Source organism: Poecilia formosa, unplaced genomic scaffold (genome assembly GCF_000485575.1).
Source record: "Poecilia formosa unplaced genomic scaffold, Poecilia_formosa-5.1.2 Scaffold146, whole genome shotgun sequence".
NCBI classification, from domain to species: Eukaryota; Metazoa; Chordata; class Actinopteri; order Cyprinodontiformes; family Poeciliidae; genus Poecilia; species Poecilia formosa.
Window position 1 is genome coordinate 1055495 of NW_006800085.1, and position 18266 is coordinate 1073760.

At 40.8% G+C, this 18266-nt stretch overlaps 2 protein-coding genes across 3 annotated transcripts in view; one reads left to right on the forward strand and one right to left on the reverse strand.

Moving 5' to 3' along the window:
- LOC103145727 (sorting nexin-18-like) lies at nt 1-12566 on the forward strand. The gene is made up of 4 exons (XM_007563291.2): nt 1-1254; nt 1330-1623; nt 3225-3607; nt 7266-12566. Exons 1-4 carry the CDS (start codon nt 515-517, stop codon nt 7490-7492), a joined length of 1644 nt encoding a protein of 547 aa, XP_007563353.1. The 5' UTR covers nt 1-514; the 3' UTR covers nt 7493-12566.
- The window catches only part of LOC103145728 (chondroitin sulfate proteoglycan 4-like), a 22333-nt gene continuing 12467 nt past the window's right edge, over nt 8401-18266 (reverse strand). Inside the window, exons 17-22 of one of the 2 annotated variants that reach the window (XM_016677038.1) lie at nt 17945-18140; nt 17691-17862; nt 17144-17537; nt 15820-15972; nt 15139-15720; nt 8401-14189 (exon numbers count right to left, since the gene is read on the reverse strand). In XM_016677038.1, the coding sequence (XP_016532524.1) occupies nt 13086-14189; nt 15139-15720; nt 15820-15972; nt 17144-17537; nt 17691-17862; nt 17945-18140 (2601 nt within the window). In that variant the 3' untranslated portion in view covers nt 8401-13085. Of the gene's footprint in view, nt 14190-15138; nt 15721-15819; nt 15973-17143; nt 17541-17690; nt 17863-17944; nt 18141-18266 lie in introns of both variants that reach the window. The other variant, XM_007563292.2, reaches the window with a different exon arrangement.

The window sequence follows — 18266 nt, forward strand, 5'->3', positions numbered from 1 at the left end:
TTTTTTCCATGACCGAACTGAAGGCGGCTTGACTGAATTTGCAGCTGGCTCCACCCTCCGTTACTCAGTCAACTACGTGTTGAGCTTGGAGCCTTTAACCAGCCAGCATCCCAGAGGAACTTTGTCCTGGCTTTTTATGTGAAGGAAACAAGCCGCTTTCTCAGCCGACGCAGGTTTGTCAACTTTCGACCTCAAACGATTGTTTTCTGCTGGCAGAAGATACACGTTTTATCTTTAATGAGGTTTGATATCTGCGTGGAAACGGATGATATTTGAACCCACCAAAAGCAGCGGAGAGAGAGGAGGTGGGTGTTGGATACAAGGCTGTTTGTCTTCCGTTCTTCTTGTTTTATGCAGCGTTGTTTTGTTTGGATTATAGTTAATAAAGCCGTTAATAAAGATTTTTAAAATCTCATGAACATTTTAAGGACGATCTTTTAACTTTGACCAGAGAGTACTTAAGGAAACTTTACACAAGCTTAGATCTGAAGATAGCATTAGTCAATGTGAAACAATGGCATTGAAAGCCAAAGTATTGTATGATTTTCACGCTGAAAACCCAGGAGAGATTTCCATAGCAGAGAAAGAGTTGGTGACTCTGTTCAGTGAGGAGGAGTTGGAGGGCTGGCTGGAGGGGGAGAACAGCAAAGGGGAGGTTGGCCTCTTTCCTGCCTCTTATGTTGACATCATCAGGGACCAAATCACCTCCAGTGCAAGCAACAACGGCTATTCCTCGCCCAAAACCATAACCCCGTCCCCCAGCCACAGCTCCCAGAGGAGGTTTAAGGTCGGCAGCGGTGGAGGGAGCAGCTTCAACACCAGCCAGGGCAGCGACGATGACTGGGACGACGACTGGGATGACGGCTCTCCTGCTCAGTATGAGCCTCAGGGTTTAGGCACCACCCCTCCCTTGTACCCGGTCACCACCTCGCTGCCGGGTCGGGGGGCCGGCCAGCAGCAGCAGCAACAGCAGGCCAAGAGCTCTGCTACAGTTGGGAGGAACCTCAACAGGTTCTCCACCTTCGTCAAGTCTGGCGGAGAGGCCTTCTTACTCGGGGAGGCGTCTGCTTTTGTCAAAGACGGGGACAGGATCTGTGTGGTGATGGGGAAGTATGGACCAGAGTGGCAGGAGGACCCTTACCCATTCACATGCACCATTGACGACCCCACGAAGCAGACCAAGTTCAAAGGCATGAAGAGCTACATGTCTTATGGCCTCACCCCAACGCACACTAATGTACAAGTTAACCGCAGGTATTCAGTTTGTGCAGTCTCCTTTTCCATCCATCCAAGCTTTCCCATTTGATTCTCAAACTTATCTCACTGCAGGTATAAACATTTCGACTGGCTCTACGCTCGGCTCGTCGAGCGCTTCCCTGTGATCTCGGTACCCCACCTGCCAGAGAAGCAGGCCACGGGCCGCTTTGAGGAGGACTTTATCTCTAAGAGGAGGAAGGGTCTCATCTGGTGGATGAACCACATGACAAGTCACCCCGTCCTGGCCCACTGTGACGTCTTCCAGCACTTCCTGACCTGCGGGGCCGACGAGAAGGCCTGGAAAATGGGCAAGAGAAAGGCAGAGAGGGACGACTTGGTCGGCGCAAACTTCTTCCTTACGATCAGGTAAGAAGTTCATCCCTACAGAAGATGGGAGCTGGAGTCTGAGATTACTGAGGTTTGTAAATGTATTGATTCTAAATGTCATTCCTTGTTAATTTTAAGGGATATACAATTATAGTAGGACTGCAACGATCAAACATGTCAGATTCTTAGCATATTTACATTGCTTTGTTATTAAAAAAATATTACACTTGTCCTTGTAGCTCACACTGTCTGGAATTCTAGGTTATTCTCTGAAGATGGTTTCTAATCCTGATCATTGTCATCGCACATACACAGTTATGGTACAAAGAGGAGAACCGGTTACACCCTAATAAGGATTTCATGACAATCCAGAACAACTTAAAGGAAGTCAGTTTTTATGAAAGTAGTGAATGCCCTTTTGATCTTTTATATTGTTTTATTGGACTTTGCGTGGATACTTGCCTTTCAAGAGTTGTCAGTTTTCCTTTCCTTTAAAACTCCAGTTAATGTTTGGACTATAAACTGAAGTACAGCACTAAATTACTCAATGAGTCAGTCAATCTAAAGTTGGCTGTGTTGTTTCTTAAAAAAAAAAAAACTCAGTTCATAAAAACAATTGGTCAGATATTTAATGATACCACTGCTGTAGTACACACAGTTATTTGTTTATTTTGTTGCTGGCTCTGACCCAGTCTGGGTCCCATAAAAATGCGTCACAGAAGCACCGTGGGAGTAATTTACATGTTTAAATGCCCTCTGATCCTTGGAAAGCAATGCACATCTCGAGTGGCTATGGTTTAATTTTTAATGTGCAGGGTCGTCTGATAGATTTCAGAAAGGGAAATAGGACACTGTGAGTCTGCAGCCAGATGTTCTAAGTTGGTAACATTTGCTATTGTTAGATGCATTGCAGTCGAAACCCTGTTAATGGACGAAGGGTTTGTTGCAGACCGGCGTGATCGACTGGGGGTTGAGAGGACAGGAAGCGCTGAAGACTTTCTATTGATAAGAAAATCAAAGAGAGTTTGACAGTGTTCAGGAAGAAAAAAAAACAATTAAATATGAAAGCATCAGAACAGGAATACTTTCCATGGGAAAGAAAACATAGCAATAGCTCCTACAGTAACTCAAACAACATAGAAGCATAGCTAAGCAAACAATCCCTGAGCCAGGAGTACTTACTTAGAAAAGAAAAGCAAAGAGGGGGAACAGAGTCATTGATAGAAATAATTCTGACAAGGGCTTCATCCAGGAAAGAGACACAATTAAACCCTTCATACCATGAATAGGACAAGAAAAACAGAGAGTACACAGAGTGCACTGAGTAGTCTCTCTTTCCAAGCCTAACAACACATAAAAAAAAAATTTATGTTTTAAAAAAAACAACAACAATCATTTCTAAACTCCTCTCTGGTACACACAGTTTTCTTCTCCATAATCCATCAAACTGTCACACCCTAGCTTAGTTTTTAAAAAATATCTCGCTAACAAGAACCATATGCCAATGACCAACACCACCAGAGTGTTTTGCTAACTCAGTAAGTAAACAACGAGACTGATCGGATTTTAATGGACGGGGATTCAAAACCAACTCGCACAGGCTAACGCCGCTGTCCGCCCTGCTTGTTTTTTGGTCTCAGCACGCCAGTCGTCCCCCTGGACCTCCAGGAAGTCGAGAGCAAGATCGAGGGCTTTAAGAGCTTCACCAAGAAGATGGACGAGAACATTGTTGTGGTGAACACGTCCATCAACGAGTTTGCCCGCAAGCAGATAACGGGCTTCAAAAAGGAGTACCAGAAGGTCGGGCAGTCCTTCAAGCACCTGGCGCAGGCGTTTGAGCTGGATCAGCAGGTCTACTCGGCAGGCCTGAACAAAGCCATCTCCTACACCGGAGAGGCCTACGAGGCCATAGGGGAGTATTTTGCAGAGCAGCCGCGGCAGGACCTGGAACCCATTTCTGATCTGCTGGACCTCTACAGAGGACATCTGTCCAATTTCCCTGACATCATCCACGTGCAGAAAGGTGGGGAATCGTCTTTGCACTCTGTGTGTGTGAAATCATTTTCATCAGCAAGAGTGAAAAAAAAAAACCTTTTCATTTGTTTCTGCAACTTTTTTGTGTTTCTTCAAATTTATTGTCTTTAACATTGTAACTTCACACTGCTTTCAGAATATTGTGGTGAGTAATGACAGAAGTATGCATCAGAAGTTACATGCAGATGTGAGAACGGGGGGGAAAAAGACACGGTTGTGTCCGTGTTAAGCAACCAGAGGCCACTGGCTCGCCCTTTCCACACTACAGAATTGCAGTTTTAAACAGGACTCTGTATTTTCCTGTCTAAAGGAAAAAACAAAAACAAAAACGGTGTTTAAAGTTCATCCGGGCTTTAATTTCTCCATTAATAACGTCAAATACGACTGGAGAAAATATGCAGAGATTCAGAGTGTTTCCATACCAAGGAGGACATCTGTTTTCATTTACCCGACTGCTGAGTAAATCTGGGTTGAAAACTGAAACCAGTGGGTCATTGTAACACAAGTACAGAGCCTCAATGTAAGAACACACACACACACACACACATGCACACACATAGACCTTCACAAAGCATTTCCAGAGGAGTTAGCTTGTTAGTTCCTTGCAGGTTGGGAGGAGGGAGTTGCTGCTGGCATGCAAACGCCAGACATTTGCCAAACTTGGAGGCACCGATTCTTTTAGTCCACTGAGCTCCGTTCTCCTGATACAATGTCAGCCCTGAGCTATTGAAGCAGCCCCAATTGAAAATGTCCCTGTGACTGACATGACATCACTTTTTTGACTTGGAAAAACACTTTTTTTTTAAATTTTTTTTTTTATACTCACCGGAAAGATTAAAGCAGATTTAAAGTTGTAATGAGACGTTAAGGTCAACATTGCTGTTATGGTTGCCTGACGGGGAAATGTCCTGGTCCTGACTTTTTAATGATGTTTCAGCATCACTGAAAAGAAACTGAGTAGCAGAAAAAAAAAGATGTTGCAAGAAAAAATTTACCATTCAGGCTTTTTCCGGTTGATATTCTTTTAGGTCTGTCCTGCCCATTTTGATCGTCTTTCTATAAATGCATTCATGTATTCAAACTTTACTAAATTCAACAAATGAATGAAGCAAAAGTCCATAAAAGAATAAAAAAAAATGCTTCAGATTCCTTGTTTGAGGTGAATGATCTACACGTTAGCTTGTTTACATGCCACAAAAAAATTTACAGCGTTGATTCACCTAATGAATGGGGAGAGCAGGAATTCCCCCAAGATAACAATTGAGTGTTGAGTTAGTGCAGACTGCTGCTGCCATGCTTTCTGCATGTGTCAGCAGAAGAACTGCCGTGACCTCATTGCCCTAATGCATAGCTTAGTCTGCTGTCAGGATGGTGGAATTAGTCTTTTCAGCCAAAAATTTAATTCCTAGTCCCTCCGTCTATACCTTGTACAGGCAAAACTCACCTACAGATTCATATAGACTGAAAGAGAATTATTATTGTACAGTTTTATATACAAGTTTAATCTGACGGCATTATAGTTGGTCAAACCATTTATTTGTCCTGCAGCTGTGCTTTGAAACTTGTGGCACTGAGGTGCAACAAAACAATCCAACTGAATGGCAAGTTTTCTTCTTTCCAGTTTTGTCAGTCATAGCTCTGCGAGGAAAGAGCAAAAGGTTTACATCTGATTCAAATGAACGGAGGAGATTCCATGGCTTCTTGTTCCATGTTGCCCCTGAACTGCAGGAATGCAGCAACAGAGCAGCTTTGGGATTAGATTAGCTTCCCCTCCTCCTCTTTTTCTGTCCCCACTTTTTCCCCCCCCCCTTTCTTCTTTCTGGTAGATGTTTCCCACCAGGCCCGCGGTACACAAGTTCAAATTACAGCGCGGTAATTGCCTCGGCTGTGGGGGAGAGCAAAGTCCTTCTCGCTTTTATGATTGTGCGAGGGCAGATTGTTTTTTTTTGTTTGTTTGTTTGTTTGTTTCTGAGAAACAAAAGGAAAGAAATTCTTTTCCTGCTGCCATGTCAGGGCTTCACTCCTAGTTCCTCTCCATCCCTGTTTTTATTAGTCAGGTCTGCTGAGACCGCTTCCGCACTAAAAGTTGAGTCATATTAAACACTGAGACGTGTCTCGGGAGTTGGGTAATGCCAAAGAAGCACGGAAAAAAACAGCCGGATCATTTTTAGTGCGTTTTAAAAGAAATAAGGAAAACTCAAACCCAAAAAGTCAAACTGATGTTGTCACTGTGAATGCGGGTTGATGCTCTGACTAAAAAGACTACTAGAGTTCAGATTTTGTGCCAAAAGCGAGCTTGGGTGAATCATGAAAAGCTATTTCAGTGGAGACGGTATAAATATAGAGCAGGAAATGTGTCTAACAGACATGAGGTTAGCACCTTTTTCAAGCAGTAATGCCAAATGTATTTATGGAGAACATTTACAAACTTGCCTCCTCTTCCAAAGGTTCTGTACATACAGCAACAATAAAACACAACGATGGACAAAACCAGCTCACAAATCTGTGCAAAATAAATATAAACAAAAATCCTACAGTGTCAACTGAAATTGACACTCAAAATGATCTTCATCTCTGTTAAAGTTTCAAGTCTCTGAGGTCTAAAATTTGGGATTGTGATGAAACATGGCTGCAAATAGGAACTTTATCTACAAAACTAAAAAGCTTTTTAAAAGACTGACTGCAGAAGCAGCATGCACAAAAAAAAGTTGTTTCTGAGAATTTTAATGCTTAGCTTGAGATCAAGAGGTTGGCTGGTTTGGGAAACTCAGAATCTCATTTCTGCTTTTCATGGAAACTGTGATCTTTGTCAGCTTCTTCCGAATGTGACCTTTTGCCCCGTCCGAAAGGGTTTGCAGGTCCAGCAGCTGTGATGGCAATGAGAAGATCTCTGCTGGAAACTGGTAGAATGTAGAGTGCTGCCTACGAGACTAAATCATCTTCTAAATTTAGTAACATCAGCTGGTGACCAGAATCATCTGACTTTGAACTTAACAAACCAAGTTTGCGTCTGACCGAGGAAACTCTGACTGTAAGGTACCTACGCACAAATTCATATCATTAACTAAGACATTCTTAGGCGTAAGATTTGTCTCCAGTGGTGGATAAATAAAATTAGATCAGTGAAGTCAGATCAAGTCAGAGAAAGCACAAAGGAGTAAGAAGCTATTTAATAGGAAATTGTTCTTGATCAGAAACCAGGAAGGGTTAAGTTCCTGGTTTCTGGAACCAGGAACTTAACCCTACTTCCTGGGGTTAAGCTCCCCAGGACTTAATCCCAGGAACCAGGGGGTTAAGTCCTGGTTCATGTCATTGTCCCAGTTAGGTTCGGAAATGTTGGCATCTATTTGTACATCTAAGAGATTAACAAATCTAATTGTGCTAATTGCTAATATAAGGTGCTGAGCTGGTTTGAAATGTCAACTCCATAACTCTCTCTCGTTTGCTTTACTGAGTAAATTAATAAAACTCTGTTTTGCACTTAATAAATAGGAAAAATACATTTCAGTTTTCTACGTTTGATCACCAATTAGAACCAATCAAAACAAAAATGACACAACTTCAATCTCGTCAATCTCCTGGTACGTTGCCAAGTTTATATATCAAGGAGGAAACAACTTTCATTGAATCTTTCTGCTGTTTACCAGGTGCACTGACCAAGGTGAAAGATTGTCCAAAGAAGGAGGGCGAGCTCCACGATCGCTGCAACATCATTTCCTGTGCCACACTAGCAGAAATCCAGCACTTCCACCGCACGCGTGTGCGGGACTTCCGGATGCAGATGCAGCATCACCTGCGCCAGCAGATCAGCTTCTTCCAGAAGATCACCGCCAAGCTAGAGGATGCCTTGCACAAATACGACAACGACCAATAGGACAGAGGTTGAGAGCAAGGAAAGAGGCTGAGAGCGCTAGCCTGATGGAGATCGAATGAAACTTCAGCACAAAATCAAAGGATTGATGATCAACATCTTAGCATTTAAAAGAAAAAGGAAACAAAAAAAAAAAAACCTTGAAGATGTGATGGATTTTCCATCTGGCATTCTGGAAGGTGTGCATCTGCAAAAATAGCCACAGGACAACTTGTGGGATAATCTGGAGAGCTCTGATGAGTGTACCAGTTCCAGGGATTTTGTGAACACTCCATGCAACATTTAAAGCGGCTCTCGGTGTGCCGGAGCCTGCTGTTTGAATCATGCTTTCTGGGTCATCTCACTGTCTCCTGTTTCTTCCTGAAGGGATGTGGGTCTAAATCAACATAAAACACGGACAAAAGACTTCCCAAACAGCCTATGTGGAAATCTAAGTTAACGTTTGTAATCATTATCCCATGTGTAGGTTTTACTTGAATAACCCGCTCAGTATTGTTGGACTGTGCAGTTTGGAGAAATTCAAACCATTTTGTAAAAATAAAAAAAATAAAAAAATATTATCTCTTGGACAATTCAGATATTGCAACAGTTTCAAAGTTTTACAATCTATTCTGCATTCCCTTCTTATTTACTGTGCTGTGAAAAAGTATTTGCCCCCTTGCAGAGTTCTGCTCTTTTTTTTTCTGCCTTTGTTGCATTTAAAAGTGTCAAATCGTTGAACTAACTCTGAAATCAGACTAAAGGCTGGTGTAGTTGATAGCATTGTTGCCTTGCAGCAAGAAGAAAATTCCAGTTTCTGCCTGGAGTTTAAGGTTATCCCCTTTCACACTCCTCACCCAAAAACAGGTTTAGATAATACCTTTGGTGTACTAGAGTCAAAATTAAGATTATTGTGCAGCCTGTGGTTCTTACTTCCATGCCGCAGGAGGTTATCTAACCCGAAGCCAGGTTCTGATCTGATTAATAATGAGCCAGTACTGGTAACTGAGATAGTGACTAGTCCCTTGCGCTAGTGATTAGCATGCTGAGGCTGGTCACCCGCTGAATCGCCGATTTCCTTTTGCTGTTTTGCTGTCTATTAGCATGGATAGGCTGCTGTTAGCTTTGGATAGGCTAGCCTTTAGCTGGAGTGTTTTGTGCAACTCATTCAGGAAGTCGCAAAAAACCAAGAACAACATCTAAAACTCTGCAGGCCCAACATGCTTAAGGATTTGACAATTACAAAAAGAGTTTGCAAAATGGCGTCAGAGTCCCAAAAGTAAAAACCGTTGTTGGCCAATAAGAACACAAAAGCTCATAACACATTTGCAAAAAAAAAAAAGCTAATTGTAATCCTCCAGACCTTTTGGAAAGTGTTCTGTGGACAGCCTGTGTAAAAATGGTACATTTTGGAAGTTGTGTGTCTTTTTGCAGTTAACATAAAACTAACAGCATTTCAAAAAGAGAAAATCACACTAACCTTGGAACATGGTGGCAGCATGAGGATCTGGGGCTGTTTTACCTCTTCTGGATCTTGACTACTTGCTGTAATTCATGCATCCTTAAATTCTGCTTTCTGGCAGAAAGAAGAATGTTCAGTTTGTGACCTAAAGATTAAGTTCACTTGGGTCAGATGATAAACTGAGGCACAAATGTTCACCTCCCTGTAGCTAAAAAATATTGAACTTAATTAAAGGCTAAATGTCTTTCTTCACCAGGCTGCAATAGACCTAAGACCAGGTTGGTTGGTTTGTTTTTTTTTACTCTAATAAAGTAAATCATTTAAAAAAAATGTTTGCATTATTGTATTTTGTACTTATTGTGGTTGTCTTTTACATATATTGACATTAGTTACAAACTGAGACAGTTAAATGTAACAAAACCCCCAAAAACAGAAGAAATCTGTTAATGGGCAAATGCTCTTTCACAGGACTGGATATGGGTCAGTTTAATTTTGCGGAACCAACAGTCTAATATAAATTAATTTCACAGCAGCAGGAACCAGGTCTGATCTTATTGTGATTCCAGATGATGTAGAGTAAGATATAATAATAATGATGATCTTAAACGCAGTACATTTGATGAATAAAACACAAGTAGGACTGCACATGAGATGAAAGAACACATTTAAGAAAAAGGCAAAAATATTGCCATTAAAAAATAAATACCAGAGAATAAAGTAAGCAATTTAATACAAGATAACACAACACATTTAAACTGTAATAAAAAATGCATATCTGACAATTAAACACAAATAAAACTGAAATTAGTAACTCAAGAAACAACCAGCCTATATATATTTGCATAAAGCAATGTAAAGGATGAGAATGCTAGTCTGATCCAGATAGGCTGAGTGTTTCACAGAATAAACCCAAAAAGCTCCTTCACCCTTAGTTTTAAGTCCAGGTTCTGGTACGACCAACAGAACTTTGCTTATTGGCAGATCAGAAAGACACACTGTGAAGTGATATATTCTCCATTTTTGCCTTAAATAATTAATCTGGCTGCTGCACTTTGTGTGATGTGTAATTTACGCAACTTTTGCAGGATCAGACAAGTTTGTATTGCAAAATCGAAATGTACTACAGACGCAGCATGAATGATTATATCTGAAACTCTTTCAAAGTGACCTTGCTGAGTCTCTGAAGCTACATGAAAAATGTTTGAGCAGCATAACTGATGTGCCTTGAAGGTGAAGTAACAGCAAAAAATACAAGGTTTTTACAGGCGTGGAGTTCAGGCGTGTACTAGTGAGTCAGATACATCTGAGTCAAAAAAGATGACCCAAGTTTTGTACATGTTTAGCTGCAGGGAGTTACGTACTATCCATTTGCATTTGATATCTGGGATGCGGTAATGATGTGTGTTCAGTTTAAAATATTCCATTTGGGTTAAAGGAAATATACAGTTGGCTTGTAAAAGGAGTAACATTTACAAAGAAAACAGGAGAGGTCCAAGAAAGGAGCCTTGAGGCACCACAGGTTACTTCATTGAGGATGTCAAAAGGCCTGATCTGAAAATACATAAATTGTGTGGATTTTTTTCCTGTTGCAAAAATGTTAGCTACCAGAGGAGGGACACAATCTGAGATTTTTAAGTAGATTTTTTTCTTCAATAAACATTAGAAGTAAGTAATCAGTAATATACAACCTTTGACTGAACTAACAAGCCACTATTTTCCTTATAAATTGCAGAAATAATGAGTCTGTTCAATAGGCACGGATACCTCAGAACTATATCTCTAACTTTTACTTTGTATTTTTTTTAGGTTTTCTTTTACCGCTTTTCACATCTGTTAATTAAAAAAAATCAAACGGCTGCTTCTTGGGTGTTTTAGCTGACGCCTACTTCCAGTTTTCTCAGAAAAACACACAAATATTAATATAGATTTAAAAATAACTTTTATCTGATATTGTATCTGCAGAATAAAAAACAACATGCATATGATTGTATAGTTTTTTTTTATATTTGTCTTAAATCTTTTTTTTATATATCATAACAACATAAAATTGTGGTAATTCTGCTGAAGGTTGTACTAGAATCTCATACGGGTCCAGACTTAGTTTGACGTCATGATCAGACGAGTTTCCTATCACTGCTACGGTTTTTGACAGCTACTGTCGTCAGTTTTACAATTAAAAACACTGCAGTTTTGCTAAACATGGTTCTTGCAGGTCAGACTTCACATTAGTTTTCCTGGGACTTCACAATCCTCACTCTTCTATTTAACCGTGTCCTTCAAATATTTGAATAAAACTGAAACTTGACTTTGACAAGATTTCAGTGTTCAGATTTTTTATGTTTTTCAGAGCATAACTCTGGACCTGCGTCCTGTCGTCAATGTCACATTTTAGCAGGTGATTTACATCTATGCCTTAAAGCACTCTGCTCTTTTTCCTCAGCATTGCGAGTTATATTTAGTCCACCTTTTTTTTTTTTTTTTAGAAATCCTTTAAAAAAATAACACAACTCTAAATGCACGATAATATGCATTCAGTTCACTTTAAAGATGTCAGAGGCCACTTCATCCATCTAGATATTGAGTAAATAATGAATTGCATATATTGGAAGTCCTCAGATAAAATGCATGCCTTGGAAGGGAGTTTTAAAACAAGTTTTTCCAGTGCAGGCGGTAACATCCCTGATACCCGACACCACAATCACAAAGTTAAGATCAGTTTACCTTAGCCGCAGGCCCTTTATTATTTAGAACTGCCACCTTTCCTTCTTTACTCACTCTCCATTTTACACCTTTTATCACTTAATACTTATTTTAAACTTTAAGTTTTAAAAGTAGAATATTTATTCACTTTTAGAAATCAAAATGCATTAAATCTACAAGCTATGTATCTTAAAGGGAAACTAAGAGAGTTTATATATTTAAAATCTGCAACTTTGCCGTCAAAAGACAGGTAGATGGTTTACCTCAATAAAAAAATTAGTTTTTTTTAAATTTATTTATTTTTTTATTTCAAGTTTATTATCTTACACCAACGGTAATTTTTAAGAAACATATTTTATTAAAAACTATTTTACATTTGAACAGTAAACAACACAGGTTAATAAAGCACACAATGGAGAGGTTCAAAATGACAAAAAATGTAGCATATTAAGAAGAAACAGTCTACATCATTCACGTACATTTCACAGGTGATTGTTCATAAAACAATAGCTGCTGCATCGGTTCATTGCCTTAAACGGTTACAAACCTTGACCAATGAAACATGAGAGTTCAAAAAGCAAAACAATGTTTATGCAGGTATTGCCTTGCACAAGCATTTATGCTCCTACATACTCGTATTTATTTTTGTATGCACTTTATCTTTTTTTCAAGAATTTCAAAGCAAACCAGGACAAAACATTAAAAACTATTGACTTTTCAATCTTTATATTTGTGCTTAATGTAATATATGCCAACGGTATTGATAATTTTATCAAGTTGAACAGCTTGTGGAGCATGATGTGTGGAGGTCTGTATTCCAAAAGGACAGCAAGATTAAAAATACATTAAACAACACACAATGAAACATGTACAATAACCTTGTGTTGGTATATTACATAAAATCCCAATAAAACACATTGAAAGTTGTAGGTATAGAAAAAAAATCATGGGGTCTGAATTCTTTTGCAATGCTTTCTTTGTTGCATACATAGAACTCACAGTACTTGAAGGGGCACACATAGTAAAATACAATCTAACAGCTGACATATGGAAGTTAGAGGAAGTAACATCAAATTTAAGGAAAGAGGCTCTTTAACAACTTACTACCTCACTGAGACGTACGTTAGCCATTTACAGTAATGTGTTTGTTTATAATGTTTAACTTAGCTGTCTGGGAACAAATTAAAAAAATATTAGCAGCCTTCCTCATTAAATATTTGCTTAACTGTAACCCAGGGAACTCCTTAAGACAACAGAACTCACTTTACATTGACATTTTCCGTCATCAGAGCAAAGTTTAGCAAAACAATTCATGTGAAACTAAACCACTTAGATGGAAGATGTATATTCTATATACGTTAGATCAGCCTGAAATGCCACACATGACGCATAGAAAGCAAACATACCTACTAATACACCTTTATAAGGCACAGTTTATGTATGAAGAACTTGCCTTCAAACCCAATACTGGCTGTTTTTAAGAGTTGGGGACTGGGATCTCCACGAGGTTTTAAATCCTGCAGGAGAAACTTTGGGCATATCACCAGAATCTCTTTCGCTGTTGTTACGACCTCTGATGTTTCCATCCCTGCCTGCTAAGTTGGATTCAAACGGCCCCCAGAAGGTCATTCCTGGAGCCAGACTCCTCCTTGGGCTCATGGGGACCCTGGGGGAGGTGGGGCAGCTTGCGGATCCGAGTTGGGTGACCAGCACGTTGGGCATGGCTACGCTTCTCTCTGGCTGGCCCAGGTATGGGCTGTCCTCGGTGGGCAGCTGCACCGCAGCCAGTTCATGCATCAGTCTCTGCCGAGCTTGTTTCTCTTTGCGATGCCGGAAAACCAGAATCAGAACCACGAGGATAATGATGAGAAGCAAACAGGCCAGCAGAGGAAGGATAATTAGGAGGGGATCAGAGGCGGGACGGGGGAGGATCTCGACTTGGACCAGGTCAGGGATCGGAGGGCTTATTGGAACTGGCATTTCTGGTACCGGAGGAGTGTGGGGTTGAGGGGCATGAGTGTGGCCTTCTTCCACTGCTACCTCTGGGATGCTCCCTGATCGTCCTCCATGATTGCGCGTTCGGTTCCCCCAGCGGCTGTGGGGTTTCGCCTTCCGCTGAGTCTTGTTGTGGTTTTTGTTTGACAAAATGTGAGGGTGCGAGCTCTCGGCAGTCGCACTGTGTGCCACAGAGTCTCTGTGTCCGGCTCCCAGAGTCGTTCTGTTGTGAGCTCCCAAGTGGGGGGTCGTGCGCTCGTGGCTCGCACCGTGCGCTTTGTGGACACCTCTTGTGCCGTGGCGCATCTGGTGGTGGGGGAAGATGGTGAAGTGAAGCTCGCCCTTTGCTGGCTGGACGTTCCCGGCTTTCAGCAGGAAGGTGAAGGAATCGTTGAGGGGTGTGGCTGGAGTGTGGCCTCGCGCTTTTGTGAGCGAGGATTCGTTATTGTGAATCTGGTTGTCGGCGTCACTGAGAGTCTCTTCTATGGCAACTCGGCCCTGAACGACATCCCTGAATGTAAATGACTTCAGTGCCTCTAACGCGTGGTTTGGGTCGTAGGTAATCTGCATATGTGGGAAGAAAACAATTAAGTTAAGAGCTTCAATTTTGAAATAATTTCCATTACTAACTTGCATCCCTCTGGACATATTTTTAAAAACTTGAACTAAACTAATGTTTTATGGCAGTAGGGAGTAGTACAATGTCAGATTTATTTATTAAAATAAAAATGTTACCAACTTAAACATATTTTACACCTTCCCTTTGCTAGTGAGAACAAACTTCGAGAAAGGTTTTGATGATGCCTTTTGATCAAATGTAATGCTTTTTATTGTTTCATGGTTACTGTAATATATTTTTATAGTGTAAAGCATTTTGAACAGCTTTATTGCTGAAATGTGCAATTCAAATAAACTTAACTTGACTATGCTTACTGATATTTTATTACATTTCAAAAATGTGCAGCATATAAAGAGAGATCTTGGGTCTTTATCCAGCCTTGTTTCAGTTCTAGATGCTTAAGCCTTTTAATTGTTGCTCAGACTGTAGATGTGATCAAACTTAAGGAGCAACAATTTTCTGGCAGCAATTTACAGACTTATGAAAGCTTAACATACATCTGCTTTACTTGAATTTCTTATATTTCCCATTTTGAAGAGAAGCTCGGAGAAGCTGTCCTCTGTGTCACATCATATGTGTCATAGAAACAGAATGTCATGTATTCCCAATCAAAACTTTTACAATGCTGTAAAAGCACTTTATAATGATTTTACAACAATTTACAACTTGGAAAAAATATACTCTTGTTAAAGTCCTGTGTTCCAGGATTTATCAATTTATGTTATTTTATTAGGATGTCAATCATTGCAGAGGATATGGAAGATTTTGCATTAATGGATGGATAACATCTTTCAGAAAAGCTTTAGACCTGAATGAATATTCATTAAATAAAAAGTGCTCTTAGCAGCTTAATTACAAACTGATAGTCCACAAGATCATATCAAATGGATTTACCTTGACCAATTTTCCATGTTTCGGTGGAGAAAGAACCTCAAAGACCGGATCGACTCTGCTGATTCTGGCCAGTTCGGAGGCATCAATCATGGCTTTACCCAGTTTCACTGCGATGCCACTCGGTACTCTGACTGGCTCTCTGAGGTAGATCAGAGGACGCACCGTAACGTTCACCGTCTGACCTGTCACTCTCCCATAGTCAACACCAGCAGACCAGGCTGACACTGACACCTGGAAGCTGTCTTCTGATTCGCTGAGGTCAGTCATGTGATAGACCACCCGCCCAAGCTGGAGGTCCTCATGCCGGAAGGTGGTGACCTCCTGGTCGTTGATGGCGATGCGTCCATGGCGTGGGTGCTTGGTGACTGTGTAGGAGATATTGGCCTGTCGCTGACCATTGGTTTGAGCCGCCAGCTGGTTGGTTGTGAGCACCACCGCCGTGCGACCTTGAACCAGTGACAGGCCGGTGTTGTTGACCAGGGATACCGACGGTTTAACCACCTCCATGCTAAACAGCTTGTAGAGCGGACGGTGGTGGCCGTCGGTGACATTGAAGTAGAAAACTCCAGTTGAAACCTCACCCTGTGGAAAAAAAATCACAGCAATATAGTAAATGAAAACCCAAATTGAAATTAAAACTGTTCCACAGTTTTAATAAGAATTGAGATTAGTCCGTTTCACCTGCTGTGTAAAATGTAGTCGACCGTGGTTGACGTCATACTGGGTGAAAGAGGTCACTATCTCAGGTCTTTCTCCCAAAGTCAGGTAGCCATTGTTGGGCTTACTGATCACAAGGTAGTGCAGCTCTTCTGGTGGCGTGTCATGATCCTCAACCTTAAAAAAAAAATAAGACAGTCAACAGAAAAGACTCAGAAAAAAATGTTTAGCAAGAGAGAAATTCACCAAGTGCAAAATCAAAGCACAACAACCTTTTTAACAAGTAGTATGAACACATTATTGAGTGGAATTGGTTCATTTTGCTCAGGAGATTGCGTTCAAAATATGACAGAGAACCTAGCTATTTGTAAAACATGTAGTAAACAAAATTCAGAATTGGAGAGGCATGCGCGCATCTAAATTACTAATTGCGATATATTTACAATTAATTTTTTCAATTAGTTTTTCCACATTTTTTGCATGCACTGTCTGGATAAGAACCAAATTATTCTCACTTCTTTTTTTACTTGTCTTTTCTTGGCAAGAGCAGAACAAACGGGAGGTTCTGCAAAGCCAGGTCCAGACAAGACTTTAAGGAAAACAGATGACTACATCCATCCAGAATGTTGTTTCTAATTAAATGAGTCATGTGGATGTTTTTAGTGCACTGCTGTTGCAAAGCCTCTATTTTTGATTAAAAACTGCATTCTGTATCGGTCTTTCTTACTTGCATGGACTAAAGATTTCTTGATGTAACCTGCGTCATTCTCTCTTTATTCATGCAAAGGACTCTAACAATGGGACACTCCTGCACTTTGCAAAATGTATGTAGAGATGTATTCAAAATAAAAACAGATTTTTCAAAATAGAAGCAGCTTATTTGAATTAGCAAACAAAATAACGGGTTAATTTATTTTTGATTTCATGTGGGCCAGTTGACAACTAAAGGACCAGATGAGGCCCGAGGGTCCTAAAATGTCCAGGTCTGTTGGATTTGATCAAATTTATAGCAAATCTGTATAACATGATGTTCCTTCAACAAAAGCTGGATCTACATCAATTCAAATTCCAGAAACTACAAATATTTCATTCAACTTTGCAAGCTGCAAAAAGTGCTGGTCTTGGAAAGCCCAGTGCCCTTAGCTTCAAGTCTAGCTGTAATTTAGAAAAATATATTTGAGAGCTGATCTTTCTTTGTCTGAAATAATATATCATACAAGAAATAACAGATTTTTAATTAGTGATTCCTTAGAAAATATCACAGATTGCACTTACTTTTTTTCTCAGGGTCCAACAGCTGGAAAATTAAACTTGTAAAAATGAGAACAATCATAAAACACTGGCTCACCTGAAGGTTGTCAGGTCCAAGAATGACTCTCTCCCCAACCACAACCTTCATGCTCGGAGCTCTGCTCCTGATTAGCGGCGGATGGTCATTAACTGGAGTCACAGTGATGTTGAACATCTCTGTCACCGCCACGCTATCCACCGCAGGGCGGCGATGAGAGGCTGTGCCCAGTGCAGGAAAGGAGGATGACGAAGGAGAGTAGAGAGGAGAGAAAGAGGTGGAAGAGGAAGAGGAATCAGAGGAAAAGGCAGACAGAGATAAAGAGGAGGAAGAGGGAAGATGCAAAGGAGCCACCCAGGCTCGAAAAGTGAAGCTGTCCTTCGTCGTCTCTGAGTCGTCGTGGAGATACATGATGCCAAACTTGTTTAGGGTGGCCTGAGAGAAATCTGATTGTCTGCTGTGAAAAACACATCAAAAACCCAAGGAAGACTTAATTAAAATTAAATGAAATGTTTCTCCAAATTTACTTCAACATTTGCAATTAAGCCACCTCGGTTGTTACATGCTAAATTTAAAGATAAAATCTACAACTTCTGCAGGATCTCACCTGGTGAGATTGTGTCCCTGTATGATCAGCGCTCCGTGTCTGGGCAGAGAAATCACTCGGTACATGATGTGGTGGTCCTTTCTGTGCGACTCTGGGAGGTTTCCCAGCAGGTTAGAGGCATCGAGCTTAGAGCGGTCAATGGTCACTCTGCCTCCTTCGGCCACCACGGCACCTTGCAAACACAAACAGATGGAAAATTCCTCCTTCTCAAACTCTTTTCTGAGAATCGTGTCCAGCTGGAAGAGAGGCAGTACCTGCATTGTTTAGTAGTCTAGTCCTGTGCTGGGGGTTGCCCAGGTGTTCGTTGGCTTGGTAGGAGATTAAAATAGTGAAGGTGTGCTGAGGAAGAAAAGCTGGAGGAGAGGAAACGGTGAAAGAAAAGGAGTCTGCAGCTGACCACCCAACCGACTCCGGCTGGTTCTGGTCGTACAGAATCAACCCGTCATTCACCTGAGAGGGAGAGAGATGATCCGGTCAGGAGGGAGAGGCTTCCTTTTATCAATATTTGAATAAAAATATTCCCAAGGAAATAAAGGGATCTTTTAAAATGTTATAATTGAAATTTTTTTGGGGTTG